Source organism: Branchiostoma floridae, chromosome 11 (assembly GCF_000003815.2).
Source record: "Branchiostoma floridae strain S238N-H82 chromosome 11, Bfl_VNyyK, whole genome shotgun sequence".
In the NCBI taxonomy this organism is placed as follows: domain Eukaryota; kingdom Metazoa; phylum Chordata; class Leptocardii; order Amphioxiformes; family Branchiostomatidae; genus Branchiostoma; species Branchiostoma floridae.
The window spans coordinates 3,091,021-3,109,554 of record NC_049989.1 but is presented as its reverse complement, the minus strand read 5'-3'; the positions used below and the strand labels follow the sequence as shown (position 1 = coordinate 3,109,554).

Below are 18,534 nucleotides of genomic sequence, written 5' to 3'. Positions count from 1 at the left end.
GACTTTGATAAGATCAATGCGTCATGCTCAGCGGTACTTCAGTGGTACATCTGGTTTTGGATCTCATAATCTTAAGATGGTACGGTGCCGAAATTATTGTGGTAGATAGCTCTTGTGCTCAGGAGGAAGCCTTCAGGTTACACTGAACTTGAAATCATATTTTTTGAGAGTTACTCGTACGGGCACATTTAAAGAAGAACAATTTGGCTCCTGTAGAAACTGAAATGTTCAATGCATGTAAACATCAAAGAAATGTGGACTGGGCTTGATTTAACTAATCCCGTCATCTATGCATATTTTCGAGGCTGACGTACAAGAGATTGCGACTGCTGATCAACCGCTGCGCAACCAAAGATTTGGCAGATCGCGCAACGTAGCACATGCATGCCAGATAAAAAACACTATAAAAACTTACGATAAACTAAAGATATGTTCAAGGAACACACAGCAGCGGACTCCATGGAGAATAGTGGAACGATATATAACGTTATCACTAATCAAGATCCAAATAAATCAAACAAAATGCGTTTTATGTATTTTGAAATAATTATTTATTGTAGTGACAGCTTCGATGATTGTTGGGATACGATGCTACCCACGAATGGCCGCCACCGTGAGCGTTATAAAGTTTATGATAGTCCCAGGACAGAAGTTTCGAACTTTATACGCATTGACAGGAACATTAACCCCGTTACTATGGCGACGATCGACCGATTTTACGCCTTGTGTGCTTTCTTGTGTTTTCAGTCACACTTTAACATTCTACAGGGCATTCCAATTATGAAGTCAAGGCTTACCCAAATCCTATTGAGGAACTAGGTCGCAGAGGAAAGTGACTTTTAAAAGAGAATACCGACCATATACTGGGGTCACCCCTCCCATAGCTTTCTGACAGGAAGAAAGTGGGTCATAGACTCCTCGGCTCCACCAGTATCCAAACGCCGCCGCGCGGCATGATGAATGCTTTCCCACATGTGCTGTAACAACTATAACGTCAGATCAATACGGATGGACCAACGGGCATAACAGTAAGCCTATTACACATAATCCAACGTTGGAAGAACCCACTTTAGAAATCGATGTATCTAGTGATGGATTATAACGACGTCGAGCACGTCTTTGCCAAAGGGCCGGGTAGTTTTAGTATCTATACAAGAGCCCATACATTACTCCCTGACAGTGTTTGTAGTCAGCAGTTTGATGTCAGTACCAAGGCACGTGTAACTGGTTCGAAAGATGATGGCCATGTGTTACCGAGTGGGACAATAGAAGACTAATGGAAGGCACGGGTATGTGGAGGTAATGGTGTCAGAAATCCCTTCACCGCAGTGGTAGCATCGAGCGAGAAAAAAAATCAACAGGAATGCATATTTTTGTTCTGAAAAACAAACAAAGAAGCAAAAAACAAAACAAAAAACAACAACAGGGAAACATTGAGCTAGATTGGTAGTTTAAGCTAAGTATTAAAGGACAATCACACATCAGCCAGACGGCGTCTTCGGGATGATTTTTCTTACTCCATTTTGATGCAAATTTAAAGGCAAAGAAGCAAACCTTTGACGCAGGTGTACAAGGTCTTGGTGCCATATGTTAAAAAATCTTTTAAACTACATATCATATATCGGCCTTACCTAATGAAATGCCAGACATATTTCAGTTAACAAATATTGATGCTGCCAGAACACACCCAGACGTGAAGCCTAGGATTGATCCCAGCGGAGCCCATAATCATCGGCCCGATTAGAAGTCATTTCGACTTGATTACCTCTCAGGGGCTCGACTCATTAAGCATGCTTAGTCACAGACACGTTTCTGACATGAGGTGTCTAGAACGGTATTGCCAGCGACAGGGAACATTTTGACGAGCTTCCTCCTCGTCCCTAAGAAGCCAATAAAACGGGAAGGTAATTGATTGATTCTTCTGGCGTCAGAAGCGAGTGTCATTGATTATTCCCGGTTCCGTGGTGTTAGCTTTCGTTTTAATGAAATCAGCGTATCTTGTTTTAATAAGTTCCCAATGGTTTTATTTACCTCTTTGTCGAGATCTCCTGACGAAGTAAAATTGTGAAAAGGGGACACCTCATTGCGCAACGTTACGTCAAGTGTCTACCGCTAGATCGGTATTTTCAGCGATCGAATAGATCTAAATTTAGATAGAATGAAAAGTTTTCAGAACCAGCGAAAGGTTTGTCTGGCTCCCCGACTTTGGAAAGGCGATAAAAAGTTCCAGAATTTATAATGAAATGTTGTTCGTTTCTTTGTTGTTTGAGTTTGCATTGCATAGCTGGTAAATCGACTCATGGTGTAACACACAGGGGTTGTACCGAACAGTACAGGTGCAAATCTGGACAAACTTGATTGATCCACTCGCACCAGAAAGAAAAGTGAATGTTATTGATAAGTGTGTTGGGTTCTTTAACATGCTTCAGGTGTGGCTCTTCTCATACACAATACCTCCATTTAAAGTAATATTCGAGAGACGCCCCTATTGACGAAGTATATTTACCCTTAAGTTAGTGAAATATATTTACCCTTAAGTTAGTGAAGTAAAGAAATTAGTGCAAATTGCCTTGCTCAGGGCACAACGTCGGAGCATGTCAGGGAATTCAAACCCTTGACTTTCCGGACCAAACATTCTACCGTTACGCCTAGCGACAACGCTACCATGATTTTCGCTGGGAAGGCAATACATGGCAATATATTATATGATCGGCCACCTCAGGCATGGTGCATGGAGGGTCTCTTGTTTTGCATTTCTGCAAGTTGAGCTAGGTGTTACCAGTACGTTCATACATCAACATGACCTGTCACATAGTTTGTTGTGGATAGCAGACTGCCTTAATGGGAGATGGGATGGATCTATAGGGGCCTAGTTAATGCCTAGGTGTAAACACGCTGCAAACAACGTGCTCTTTGTTCGATCAAGACTCTTTGAGGCTAATATAACGGTTTGGAAGACAATGCATTGTGATTACGTCTATGGAATGGAATGTGACAACAATATGAACTTATTCCTCAGAAACTTGTAACGTGTGTACGAGCATGAGATATTCAACAGCAGCTAAAAGGGACCTCCTTTGCATGTTGTAGCTGCCGTCTAATCTCCAAAGCTTTGCCATATCCCTGAGCGGATCCAGGGTCTTACCAGCCCGGCAGTAGCGTCATCTGTCATAGACTGCCTACAGTCACAGTCACAGCTTCAGCATTAATATTCATGCTAAGAGAAATAAACTTCTACTGAACGTATCGTATACGGTCGTGTTCGCGTATATTAGGATAATATCCCATTTGTGGATTCCAAATGTTGTGTCAAAGAGATACTGTATGCAACGGACAACATTCTATTGCAACGTTGACCGAACAGCCAACAGAAACCATGATTGTATCTATTGTAACACCAACTCCTGTAAATGCCTGATAACCCATTGTAACTGAGGTACCATGCTGGTCAAGTTTGTAAACTTTAGACGAATTTGTTACCCATGCTCTAGAATAAAGCATCGTACTTTACATAGTGCTCTCAATACATTTTCCCATCCCCTATCAAAGAAGAGCCCATTATTTTTGGCATTTAAATAAATGCCACTGGTAAAGAGCACGTTTACCGTTAGGCAAAAGCAAAAAGGCTTTCTGCCTGCGCAGCCCTGGACGCCATCTTGTTGAAGCCGAGTGCTTTGCCTCTCTCTCAGGTTAAATATAGTTAGCTTTCAAGTTATCATTTCGAAAGCATGGCACTTCCATGTATTTGAAAGGCTTCAAGTACACAGCTGAAAACCTTTTAAGCTAGCTGTATGTCGTCTATTCGGCCCCGATTCAGCAGTTCTGAAAGTCCTTTAATATTCTCGCTGAGCATACTGGAGGTCTCAGCATGTTTCAATGATGGATGCTCTCTAAAGTTGCAGCCCGCTTTACTTAAAGGAGAAAAATAAGTTAGTATGCGTACCATTGAGCGTTGGCTCAACTCGAGAAGGTGTTCCCACACAGTAGCTATACATAGACTGTGAATAACAGTCAGCCAAACAGGTGGAACGTTCACATATACCGTCCTAATGACCTTTCATTTCCGTCGCATTCAACCCTAGTCCCCTAAGCAAAAGCTTTCAACACGCTTAAATTCCTCCTCCCAAACGCCCTCGCCAGGGATGATAATCACTTTATCCACGCAACACTGTCACAGGTAGATAGAAAGTCGAAATGGCATCTATGCTCGCAGTTCCAGAGAATGGAGTCCTCGGGAAGGGAGAATGATTGATAATATAATGGTTCTTTGATGGTCTTTAGAATCTCCCGAGTATTCTTTAGAGTTGGCAGACAGAATGGCCTTTGTTCCCCCCCGACTGTTGGATATCAAAGTTTACTGCTGCTCACATTGCAGATTGTGTAACTTCTGCACACTCCTTCAAGCTGTAAAGACACTTCTTCGGAAGGTCGTATATCATTATCCATAACTGTGCGTATTTGCTATGTGATATGCTGCCAATCTGACATATGATGTACTAAAACATACATCACATTTTTGCAATGTAAAGGAAATGCATTTCAAGCTGGAGAAGTTCTTCTCTTTGTTCGTTTCATCTGGCTAAGCCTTGGGCAACCATCGACGTTTTTAGATGGTCAGGTCACTTTGAGTTTGAAAGCACTTCAGGACAACTCGCGGCATGCATTCACACAGTAGCACGGGTAGGGCTCCAATGTGGTATTTGAGTATGATTCTGGTTAGACTCAACAAGAAAAATCAACTTGTGTTTCTCCAAATTTCTAATTATCAAGCTTTATTTGTCAAACATAACCACAATGTAATTTGGGTATCCAGAATATACTTTGTTTGGTTAGATAAATATGCCTCTTCAACAACACAAAATTATTTGTGCCTCTCCAGTTTTCCTAATTTTGAAGCATTAGCTATCAAACATGACCACTATGTAATTTGAGTATCCAGAAAATACTTTCTTCAACAAATAAGAATCACTCGTATGTCCCCAGATCAGCCCCCCCCCCAAGTTAAAGTATTATTTATTAAACACGGAGGTCTCACCAATTAATGCGGCACGATATGGTTGGAATATGAACTTTTGATGTTAACTTGAGAGGAGAAGATTGTCTCAACAGCCTACTCGGAAGACAGCGTGAACACTTTTCCCAAAATACAGCCTTTAATCATGCTCATAAAAGCTAGCAAAGGCAAAGTGTTAATGGACATATATCTAGAGTAGTCATTTAAAAGCAAACTTCAAAGAAGTATGCCATACTCTCAACTCCTGGCATGGGCATGGCATGACAGGGGTTGAATATCGACGATGTGTACATAAGGTGGAAGACTTGGCGTAACATATATATATATATATATATATATATACGGCACAGAAATCTGCAGAATATAGACATCTTGGTGTACCGATTATATACTGATGCAGATATATTTTCTCCTATTTTCGCATCTCATCAAGATCTTACATTCCTCCACTTACATGGGGTCAGCAACCCCTTACACCTGTCTTACTTTGCTTTGTTTCTAGGCTTAAATAGATTATTTGTATTGATTTCAGTGGTTTACTTGTATGACATTATTTAGCGAGGTACTAGTTGGGTTAATTGATGAGCACAACTAGGACACAGGCATTTGACTCATTAATTTTCGCCTCATTAAAAAAAAAGACTTTTTTCTTCTATGGAGATGGTCAACATGACGAGAAATCAGTAGTTTTGCAGTCCGAAGAGGATGTCATCCACAACATTTACATGCCTTGCCCTAAAGTGTTTGTATTGATGTACCACTTCCTTTGATTCACACTTTGTTTCTTATGATCATCGACCCATCAAGCGTGTCCAATGAATCTCACCGCAGCATCTGCCGGGCGGAAGGCTCTTCCATCACTATCGATCTGTCTTTGTCGTCAACACTCAGTTGATTTGTTTGTACATCAAACGGAAGTACGGATAGGATGTCTACTGGGCAAATTGATGGGTTTGGGTGACTTAAGGTGTGTTTGATTAAAGTTACTCATGGGCTAATTGGTGCTATCTATCAGAGTTAAATGCACACCGACTGTCAAAAGTGTTTAACATGTTTCATAAATATCAGTAGGTAGAGCGTCTGTGTTCATTCGTTCTTTCGTTCGTTCGTTCGTTCGTACGTTCGGACCCTTGTAGTGCCAGCAAGTTTCCTCGCTTTTTCATATAGCAGGGTATATCTTTTTTTAACGTGCTCGAGGCGCCTCCTCCAACACTAGAATGCCATTTTACCATGGCCACGCCAAGATGTCCCAGTTACCAACTAATTGAAAACAGGATCTCAATTTGGAGGTTGCTACCAATCGATCTACTGGGAAAATTCCCGAGTTCCTGTGAATGATAGATTTATTCTGGTTCTGGCTCTATTTCTGGGTGACACAGCGCTTTGGATCAAGCCGAGAGACCAGTTCAAAAGCTTCCTGCAACAGCAGCTGGGGGAAGCGATAGTCTGACACCGAACGTCTTCGATTTTCTGTCATGATCATGTCAGTCTCCCACTTTTACAAGGTTTCTTACGGCGCAGGCTTGGACACGATAAGACGAATCAGAAGCGGCACTGCATTTATCCGTCACCTGGCTTTAGAGTAACTTCAGGTGAGGTTCAAGAACGCATCAACCATGACCGTACTATGACTGTTGACACGAAGAGTGGAAGCCTCTTGGCCAAAGTACTCCCACGTCTAGAAGTGTAAAACCACAAGTCACTCTGAATCCCTAAGACTTAGGTCACCTTTCCAAACCGGGACCCGACCGGGCAGCTTTCGGGCGCGAAAAGAATGACATAAAAATACATCAAAATACGCAAAATGTCGAAGAAGATTCATGGCATGATTTGTGTATACTTCTAGGTATACATTTTATTTTCTCGTTTCTTAAAACATCCCGGCCCTGCCCAGGTTTGGAAATGTGACGTACGCCTAAGGTGATATCTCACTGCGCTTGGGGTACCGGTGCGGCACTGCGCGGTTCGAAAGATACTCAAAGAATGACAATGATAAAGAACGAATTTTCTTACATTTCTTTAATTTAGTAGTCTTCTAACTCATGCTTTTTCGTATTACGTAATATCTAGATTATACAAAATTGAAGAAAATAACACAACAGTACAGTGTCGCAGTGAACGAGCCCCGCAGTGCCACAAGAGCCACGCAGTGCCACACCGGTGCCCCAAGTGCATAGTGAGATACCATGTCGAGTACAGGCGGTTCTGCACTTAAAAGGATCGATGCGGCCTTGGAGCCGCCTCAACCCGCCGGTTTCTCTATCCATCTTTACGGCAGTGTGACTTCTAGAGAAGGAGCAAGGTTTCCTTTACGTCTTATCACGTTCGACTTCCTTTGCACTGCCAAGACATAAATCGAAGACGTCTGGCGTGACTATGATTCGAAGGAGCTTGAAGTACGACTATCGCTTTCTCCAGCTGTCGGTTTAGAAATGCAAGAAAACTTTTCAAGTCGCCTCCAAAGACGGAAATTCGCACTCAAACAGTGTAAACTCATACGAAGTGCGTCATTGATATTGCTTTATTCAGAACCGCTTTTCTTCCACAATAAAACGTAAGTTACAGTGACGGAAATCTTGAATATCATTCAAATTAACTGATCCATATCAGAATGACATCCGAGTACTACCGGGCCAGCCCTGAAATAGTTTTGATTTTTTTTCAGGGCGGGCCCGGTAGTATTTGGATGGCACCCAGCTACTCAATATGATCTTGATAATGACGTCAAACTAAAATATATCATTGAAAGTGATCAAAATCACCTCAGAATAAACATTCTTAACAAATTTACCGTTTACACACATTATTATGCCCGATATGATATGTAGCAATAACGACTGATTAAAATATACCATCTAAATTCCGTATAAATTATATCTGTGTCGTACACATGTATAACATGTACACTCTCCAGGCAAACTTTATATCCGTACATTGTGATTATTGAAAAGGGAAACTTAGATTCAATACAGTTTTTGCACAGATGTTTATATGTGATGTAAATTAGAGCTTCAAACTTTTACTTTCATCACCGTAATCATCACTTTCACTGTCTGACTGAGCGTTCAGTATCTCAATACCGCTTTGGTCATCACTTCTGCGGCCATATATAAAGGAAACCCCGCCCAAATCTCTGTCTCTCACTTGATCCAATGACTGTAGAAGATGCCGGTGTTGCGATTCAAACATGTCAGAGTCGTGGGGAGTCTTGGTGATGCGCCTTCGTATCGCAGGGACGGCCGTGAACTTGCTCTTGAGTCTTTCCGGGCGGTACAAGTTGTTGAAGTTGGAGACAATGACAGTTACGGGGAGAGTCAGGAGGACCACGGAGCTGAGGCAACAGAAGGCCGTCACCACCTTCCCGAAGGTAGTCCGCGCCACCATGTCCCCGTACCCGAGCGTGGTCATGGTCACGATGATGTACCAGGACGTGGCGGGGATGGACGTGAAGTGGCTGGCCGGAGCGCCCCTCTCCGCGTAGAAGATGATCGTAGAGAACACGATCACCGTCATGAAGAGTGCGAAGAGAAGGAAACTCAAGTCTCGAACGCACGACCTCAAGGTGTAGCCAAGGAGCTGTAGGTTTGTGGACGATCTCGTCAACTTGAAGACACGAAACACTCGAAAGACTCGAAGGGTGACGAAGACTCCGTTCATTTCGCTGTCCTTTGGCATCATGAGGGCGATGTAGAAAGGCAGAATAGACAGGATGTCAATGATACTCATGGGGCTTTTGACGAAAAACCAGCGCTCCGGGGTGGCATAGAACCGTATGAAGTACTCTAACGTGAACAGTATGGCACAGGCGGACTCCACAACATAAAAAGATTTGGGATACCGATCTCCACAGTACATCCATTCCTCCCTATCTACGCCCCTGCAGTATATCGTCTCTAATACATTCGACGCTATAGATACCGTGATGAAAAACAGCATGACGTAGAAGAATGACGTTCCACATGCGTCCTTTCCGGGGTTTTCAATAGACTGCCACATACGTTCCCTCAGTGTCCTGTCTTCATCTGAAGGGCGATCACCGTCCGTCTGGGCGTTAACTTTTATCAGCGTTTCCTTCTTATCGAAGTAGGCCTCTCGACAACACGGCCCGAGCATCTCCTCCAGGTCCCCGTTGTCAATGCCGAAGAAGGACAACTCCTCTTCGTACTTCACAAGTCCTTCGTTTTCCGGATAGTGCAGCGTCCCCGTCCGGTAGTAGTTGAGGATGTGACGGAAGATATCCGGATCGCGGTCAAAGACGTACTCCTTACGATTGTCGTCGTAGAACATTCCTTCTCCATACTTCCCAACAGCGTATCCGGATACATGTCGACGAGACTCTTCGATACCTCGTAGTGCGTCCCGCCGACGTTGAGAATCAACCTTTTGGACGGTTTTATCCTCGCTTGAGAACACGATCTCGGCCGAACACTCAACGGCGTCAGCGGCAGGCTGGTCGGCCGAGGCATGGTCGTGGAGTCGTATGTGACGGTGTACATGTTTGGCCGCTTTATTCTCTCTCTCTCTACTTCCCCGCGGACGTGCTCGTTAGTTGGTACATATTATCGCTCGGGACTTCCCGCTGATTTAACAGCCTCTGGATGAAGAACGAGGGCGCGTGTTTTCCGGCGATGTCCCACTGAATCCCCTGCGGTAACAGAATTTCATAACGTCATTAGTTCTGCATTGAATGCAAATACAATCTTTTTTCTAATCAGGTCGAACCATGAGTTTCTTATGCTTGTTTGACTGAAAATAAGTCCCAGAAACACCTGTTTATAACATCATAAAGACATGGCAAAACGTACATTGGCTCATGATTCACACAGACATCTCTTATGCAAGCACAGCATCGCAAAACATCTAAAAAAAACTCGCACAAAGCTGTTTTAACCAACAACATTTCTTTATGGCATGGTTCTAAGTAAAGTAGTCGTAACTGGCGTCTGTCCGAAGTATCCCCTATAGGGAATGTAAAGTGAACCAGCATTATATTTCACCACACACCTGCTGCATTATTCCGTGGCTATCTGAGGTTTGAAACAACTCCAACTTTTAAGAAGACCTGAAATATTTCTTACCAAACTTGGTGATGTACACGTACGTATCTAAGTGTACTGCATTAGCACTTTTTGCTAGCGAAATGATGTCACTTCGGAAAAAAATATGGTTTTGCAACATGCAAAGTTGACGAAATAGCACTAAAAGAATTAGCGACATCATCCGATGTCTAGTTCGTAAAGTCGAGTTCAAACGATGACCATTTGAAACGATTGGAACAGTAGACTTCAGTTAACAGAATAAAAGTTTAAAGCAACGTTAAACAGGATACAGATTTTCTTCTGTCCATACAACCTGTCTTGTGGTTAATTAGTCATCTGAAGAGTTGAAGAAGCTTTAAGTCTCGAGGGTCACGTGGAATCCCGTGTGGAGGTATAATTAACTACCGTTATGCATGGCGCTATGATATGTAGACTACCAACGTTGGCTGGTAGTTAGCACTTTGCTACGGAGGAAAGTCCCAAGTTGTTGGGGACAGGTCGGGAACAAATATCCTGTATATGCGTGACAGTGGAGATCGGTCCACTTGAATGCGTTGACAGAATAGGGTCCAACATTGATGTTGAATTGTGTAAGATTGCACGAAACTGTACGCTAGCGCTGTAGAAGTCCCACGCATCTAATCGCATAGGTCAGGAGGCCAGGCAGGGTGCACGTTTGTGGCCATGAAAAATACATGGAGATATCATACATGACGTCACGTCTGCTACTTTTATAATACAGTAACGCTGATAGAGATGCGACATTGACTTGCATTAATCTATAGGGCATCTGTGGGTTGGGAAATCGCAGTATGTGCCCCGTAAGTAAAACTTTAGTTATGCAAGATAGGACAAAACTTGGTTAACTAAAACAAGAGGCAACATTTTCATACGTGTTTTCCTTAACGTGGTCTAACTCCTGCTCTGTTCATTCTTATAAAACACATTCACATATAGATATACATGGTGACCAGCCCCTCCAGCCCTTTCCTACCACTTACCACTACATCATATAATAGAACACCACAGGGTGTTTGCTACACCTGCAGTAACCATGGTAACAGCCGTGTGGTCCAGGTCATTGACCTAGTTTGTTATGAACGGAAGAAGAAGAAACTGAGCAAGAACAATGTTTCCCCTCCCTGAAGGTAAGCATAATAATCACCATATAAAGCACAAATCAAATTTACATACAGGCAAAACTATATGATATATATGACAAAACGCACATTTACCCTGGTCTGACCTGACCAAAGTTGCATGTGACCTGTAAATGATCTACAAGTTCACGCTAGTGAACCTTTACCATTCGGTGCTGCCCGTGTGAGAGAACATCATGTAACGTTACAGATCGATGGGTAATGCTGTCTGACCTGTGGTCTAATTCAAGCCACAAATTGTCAGGTTCCTATTACAATACTACCGGAACGTGACAATACTGAGGCTGTAGTCATATTGTAGTAGCTGTTAAGAGCAATTTACTTATCGATTCTGTCTACTCTATGCAGCGAGGGACACTTATCTTTCAGGTTGATGTGTTTTTAACAGCTTTGGGTCAACTTTCCATACGAAAGCGACTGTACGTAAGTACGTAAAAACTGGGTTTGTGTAACCATTGACTTCATAATGGGGATACAGTGCAAGATGTTAGAGTAGATTTATAAGGCAATAAAACACACAAAATACGTAAAAACAATCGTTCTTTACATGTGTAATCCGTTAAGTCTTATTTTACTCATTGCAGCGCGGCTGGTAGAAACTCCTGCCTATTTCATGCAGTGCAAAGCACTTCTCCACCACGCATCCGTGTCGTTGACAGCTTTATTGAGACCAAAATCCGTTGTTATGACGGCCTATATTGCACGCATTTCTACCTAGGCCTTATCATTTAAATATATATTGAGGAGCCTGAGATATGCATTATGCATCAAGTGCAGGTACCATGGGGATAGACGCTGGGCAAGGACAACGTCCCCTTCCAGGTTTGTCACAGTAAATCTGTACAAGCGAGAATAGTTGTCCAACATCTGAACACACGCGGGGAATGGTTTACGACGTACAGACCGACTATTGTGGCGATGAATTGTCGAGTGGCTAGACTCGTGGATAGGAGATCAAGGGGTCACGGGTTCCATTCCCGGCATACCTTGCTAGACGTTTCATCCTGGGAAAAGGCACGTAAGGTGGTATCTCACTGCACCTGGGGCACCGGTGTGGCACTGCGGGGATCGAAAGATACTCAACGAGTTTCAGAGATCAAATGTTCTCACGTTTTGTGTATTTTGTTGTCTTCTAAGTCTTACTTTTACGTATTACGCAATCTCTACATAATAAAAGAAACGGAGAAAATAACACAACATTGCCAGAGTGAACAAACCTTGCAGTGCACCACCGGTGCCCCAAGAGCAGTGAGATACCACCTTTAAAACGACTTTTCTGACTCCCAGAGCGATTCGACCCGCCTTCCAATACCGTGCCCAAGATACATTGGCCGCACGGCCGTAATAAGGCCATGAGACTGCCGTTACCTTTTAAAACCGACTCTTGCACTACAACATAAAAGAGGTTATATAGGATATCTTCATGAAGACAAGTTTCTTTTACCATGTAATACAGGCACGTATTGATCGTGGTATAGGTAATTGTCCTACCAGTTCTGTTCCCATCTGTCGTTGATTGCAGCTCAACTATAAGCAGCCTCACTGTTGAGCTCCTAATTCCAATAAGTTGGTAACTGGACCACGGTTCAATCCTGGGTAGCGTATCTAGGTTGGTACGTACTGCCCTCGTCTTTCGGAGGGGACGTAAAATGGGGGTCCCGTGTCCAAGGAGGTGCACGTTACTGGGAAGGGATATCCACCCCTCCCTGTACAAAATGTACAGTACCTTGCTACTGACACAGCAAGCAAAGAAACTTGCTGCCCTATATGTGTTTGTTTGTTTGTTTTATTGGGATCTGCATTAGCGATACCCCAGTACCACTTATAATACTTCCTGTAGTCCGAAACATGTGTATCTACAATAAAATTAATGTGTTACTAGTCACTACAAGGGTCCATATTCTTGCTGTCCTGTGTGCTGCTTGGGCACTACAAGGATTCAAACGACCGAACGCCCCAGATTGACTAGGATTTCCCGCCGGTCGTTCCACCTGGCGGGCAGGGATTTCCCGATAAACCCTCATGTACGCCGTGTCAGGCACATGACTCGTTATCACGTCGGCAAGATGTGGAGATTTATCTCCGGAGCTGGAGTGGGTGTTCTGGATTGGCTTCAATCAGGTCAGTCGGACAGCACTCTTTCCTCATTACCATAAGTACAGTCTCCAAGTAGGGCAAATATAGGTGTGGAGAAATTAAAGAGCACATCTACTAGGTGTATTCCGTACCAACGTGGATATTTACCAACAGACACTGAAGACCTCCGATACGATGTATTCAATAAAATCACTTTAACACGGTAGCTAATTAAGATTGACATGCTGTATCATACTGATTGTAAGATGCATGGTTAGACCAAAATGTCCATAAAAACTCCATATGCATTCCACAAGAAGCTGCTAGTATATCGTACGCTACCCTGTTCTGCCAGCAAAAAATCCAGACCATAGCATGTCCAGGCCAAAATATACAAAACCCGACAGCACTACAATGAGGAGGAGTCGACTAAACCATTAAGTATTTTTTATCATATACAATTTCCATGGAGATCAAACCCGCCAAGAGAAAGTTTTTGTCCGCTCTACGCATCTAGTTCCTGTCAACCTGAAGGATTAACTTTGACTCACAAGGTTATCATGACGATGTCGTACACATTTAAGATGCAGTACTGATAGACTGCACAAAGGCAAGATGACGATACATAATTGGCACCCTGGCCTGCGGCCACGTTTTATCGCCGAAACGCTACATTACGTGTACATTATCTAAACATACGCATGGCCTTCGTTATCAGCTGGTCATGTCCGTGGTAGGCGCCAAAGTGACTTCAGATGGCAATTGTGGTGATTTAGTCGTGTCAAGCTACACTTAACATCTACCAGGATCCACCGGTCGCTGGAAAAATAGTAGAAATTGGCCAAATAAGACAGAAAACACGCCAGAGGTCGCAAACTGTACTCCTCGCCATCTACATCTAACTCCTCTGGCGTGTGTTCTGTCTTATTTGGCCAATTTCTACTATTTTTCCAGCAACCTGTGGAGCCTGGTAGAGGCTAAGCTCCTCTGGTCTAGCCGTAGATCTACCATTGTGAAGGATGAAGTGTCAAGAGAAACGAATCCCTCACCCTATATCTCCGGATGGTCAGAAGTGCAGGTTGGCGGGCGGCCACTCTTGTCTCCTTCTCCGGTTGTACGTTACATCGCGTGTGCCTAACATGACTCTGCATTAAACTTTAATTCAAAGCAGAAGCAGATGGATCCACTGGAGAGTCGGAATGATATGGGGTCTACCGAAAGTGCGAAAAGGAACGAAAAGGAACGAAAAGGAACGAAAAGGAACGAAAAGGAACGAAAAGGAACGAAAAGGAACGAAAAGGAACGAAAAGGAACGAAAAGGAACGAAGTATGAAGCAAATTCAAATAAAATCGATGGTAATATTAGGAAAAGGTAAACTGTGATCGGCAAATGCATTTTGCGGCTTGTTCCACGAAATTCCTATAGCAATGGTTCAATGGAGGAATGAATATTGATGAGACCTATCTATGCATATCTATGTTCATGTACGTGTTAATGTGGTTATAACATTCCTTAGAATATCCATATTACATTTATATTATAAAATTTCACAAGAAGAAATGGATTATGTTGAGAACGATTGCGCATATTTTATCATAAAAAGCCATGCTATGTGGATATAGTTGTTTAAAAAATGCAATGATAGCAAAGTTACAAGTATATGTATTGCACAATTTGTAAGAACTTGACCTTAGAGAAATATAGGTCGAATGTTCGAACCCAGGGAAGTCGACGATCGGAAGTTCGAGCCCAGCATGTTGGGAATTATTCTTCCTTCGTTTTTTTTTCACACTTTCATTAATATCAATACAACGCCTTAAATTTGTTTTGCAACCAGGACATCTAAACCCGGCATTGGGATTTTTTTATCATCAGCGAGGGCCTGATGTCGGTCGCAAGAGGCAGAAATTTATTTGTATTGAATATGACGGAAAATTGTTGACAGAAATTGTATTTCCCAATATCCTTTGCACAAATTCCTCACGTTGGCACCTTTCTTCCCGCCAAAATGATGAATACTCATTGTACAACTTGATGAAATCTCTTTGGTACAATGTATATATGTCTCTCCTTTTACAGCTTTTCTTTCGTTGTGAACGAGCGAGAAGATATGTCTCCAGTCTCCAGAAAACCATGTTGTTGGCCCTGTTGAAAGGAGCTGTCATGCTCGTGGGGCAGCAGTTTATTAGCATATCTTTCCTGACCGGATTTCGCGGGTCATTTGCATGCGGCGCTCCCCTCTAGGGAGAATAAAAGCCACCCAAATACAACAACAACGTTACAATCTTGCCTCATCCTGAAAATGTATAATAATCGATATTCATCTACCACCCACTGAATTTTAGTCCTTACTTTCTTATCTCAGTTCCGTTTCTTTGTATTTCGCAGATCTTCAAAGAATAATTTAGCCACACAAAAACAACAGCCTGAAACAGCGCTGTAAAAATTTGATAATGTCAAATTCTCGGTAAAATAAAACACGTTTTATAGGCTTCTAACGCCCGCAGTACCGATTCCTTATATTCTCATTGATTTTATTTAAGTTTGCTTCATACTCCATTCCTTTTCGCTCCTTTTCGCACTTTCGGTAGCGAAAGTGCGAAAAGGAACGAAAAGGAAAGTACCGAAAGTGCGAAAAGGAACGAAAAGGAACGAAGAGGAAAGTACCCTTAGTTCGAATCCGTTCTTGGACACTATCCATTGGTAATTGCCTGGGAAGATGATTAAAGAAGGAAAAAGATCTTATGATAATAATCAGTGCAGTCTGTACTTTAGAAGAAAGTAGTCTACTTTCAGCTGTTTGAAATCAAAATGCCATTTCACTAGACGGCGATTGTTTTGCGATCTTTCTGCGACCTTTACTGGATTTGTGTAGCCCTTGACTTGACGTCATGCAAAATGTGAAAATATGACTGAAACGGCATTTAACACACGACGCGTAACAAATAGTTTTCTTATCTATGAAATTCCTTGAGCGCTCTGTCTAGTTTTAGGTCACAGCGCGGACACAGCGACGTTGTAGTAGTGTCTGTAACGCAATGCAACTTTACAGTAATCAAGTTTCTCCAGGCCAGCTGGCCGTGGGAGGCAGACGTCTCTTATCAAGAAAATATATATTATCGGCACCTCAAACTGACATTCAGCGTGATTTGCAAGCAAAATGAATTCTTCCTAACTTAAAGGTACATGTGTAGCAGTCGGAGATGTAGTCATGAAGCTGAAAAAGTGAATGTCACAACGTATGTAATTGTAATATTTCAATAAAGCTTTAAAAGAAAATAAATCTTCCTATCCAGAAGATTTCAACCAACAGAGGCAACTTGGCATAAATCAATGGTGAGAAATGACGATAGAAGGTTGTTCTTGAACTAGAAAGGCCGCATTTTCGACAATAATACAGGATGTTTTCAAAGGGGAGAAAGAAATATGTCAAACTTGTAATATACATGTCCGCATGATGAAAGCGTTGTATAACGTTAGGTTTTCATGATGAAAGCGTTGTATAACGTTAGGTTTTTGTCTAAAAAGGGAGAAAAGATGACAAAAAGACGGTTGCACTTGTGCTTGCATGGCGTAATTTTTAAGATATATGATACACGTTTCATGACGTCATCAGCCGTTCTGAGGTTTGATTGGCTTAAGTTGGAAGAACGCGGCTTGAAGGCCAACAGAAACAATAGTAAATCCCTTCCAGTCTTATCGATCAACCCTCAACAAGCTCACGCTAATCCCAATGGTGTGATGGATATCCTCACGGCCAGCCATCTGGGCTAATACATGCCAAATCCTTTATCGTGGCCTGCCAGCCTTTTTCTTAGATCATAGAGTCTATCTGTAGATGACGTGGAATGGGAGGATGGGCGTGGTAGTTTGATTTGAATATGGCTGGATAACACATATGCCCAATACCAGATGTATTCAAGATTGTTGTATGCACAACACAACACCGATGTCCTAATACAATAGGATCCTAGGAACTAACATAGCATCTCTATAGCGTCTGTAACAGAGACGTCTTGTTTGTCATGATGGTGTTGAAGATGAGTTTCGTTTCGAATGATATGTCTGCCCATACAATAGATTGACGCACGTTAAGGTATATAATAACATATAAGTCTAATACATCCATGCCAAAGACAACGCAAGCATTTTCACTCAATCAATTAAAGTCATGTCAATTTTTTTTCAGGCCAATCCATTTGTAGTGATTTACAGAAGAAAGGTTATATTGTAACACATACAAACGATTAACATACATAGCTAACATGCATGTACACTTTGGCAATCCGTCATTCCGTCCATTTTCCCGTAGCTATAGTTTTTAGAATAGACAAATGTTGCTTTTTTCATTGTTGCGATAAATCGTACAATACAGAAGACCTCAGAAGACCGATTGCACCCACCTTAAACTACATCCAATCATACCGATCTATATAATATTATATGTAACGTTATGTACTTGTATATTCAACTTTAAGAAACCGAATCCTATTAAACAAGTGTACTATTCTCTGGCTATACTCAACTCCTGTGCCGTTTTCCTCTTATTTGTTCATGTCAGCTCGTCATTGATTGATATGCGTAATCGCACAGCCTTTACCGTGATAATAGAGTAATCGATATCAACCTCAAAACGCAGTAAAGTCTTGAGACTCCATTCAGGAAGCTCATGCGTCTTGCCTCTCAGCTTAATATTCCGGAAATTCAAAGTTGATACCTCGGCGTCCAAATGTTCTTTGTGTAAACACAGTTGCGTTTAGGCCATGTTGATTTGATTATATGGATGACATCCTCTGGGAATCCACAGACTGGTACGAGCGTGCGAATAAAAAAAGTTTGACTAAAAAGGTTGCATTCATTTTGAATTCAAAGTGGTCAGGACGTTTTAACAAATGACTTAACATACAGAATGTAGGATACAAGGCAATAGATTCTTCATTTTTGTTCTTTATATCTCCTTTGACCTTATGATGTTCTATGACATTGGTATACTTTTCACGATATTTATTTTTTCAGTCCATGGCATATATTTGCTTATTTTGAAGCTGCTGTGTACAATTTAGAGTATGGTTGAAAACCTTTTTTTAATTTTGGTAACTGCCGAAAGTGATGCGCGCGGGGATGTCATTCATGTAATCAAATCAACATGGCCTTAGGTAGGTTGCTCCGATCATGATCTACCTCATACTAGGTTGTCACTGATAAATACAAGGGATCTTACAGTCTCCACTCTGATAATAGCGT

General features: G+C 42.2%; 1 protein-coding gene across 2 annotated transcripts in view; it reads right to left on the bottom strand.

Annotated features, from left to right (window-relative positions):
- Positions 1–7,528: 7,528 nt before the first annotated feature.
- LOC118425718 (potassium voltage-gated channel protein Shal-like) overlaps positions 7,529–18,534 on the bottom strand; it is a 28,122-nt gene continuing 17,116 nt past the window's right edge. For both annotated transcript variants that reach the window (XM_035834765.1, XM_035834767.1), the window contains exon 2: positions 7,529–9,659. In XM_035834765.1, the coding sequence (XP_035690658.1) occupies positions 8,018–9,301 (1,284 nt within the window). In that variant the 5' untranslated portion in view covers positions 9,302–9,659 and the 3' untranslated portion in view covers positions 7,529–8,017. The remainder of the gene's footprint in view (positions 9,660–18,534) is intronic.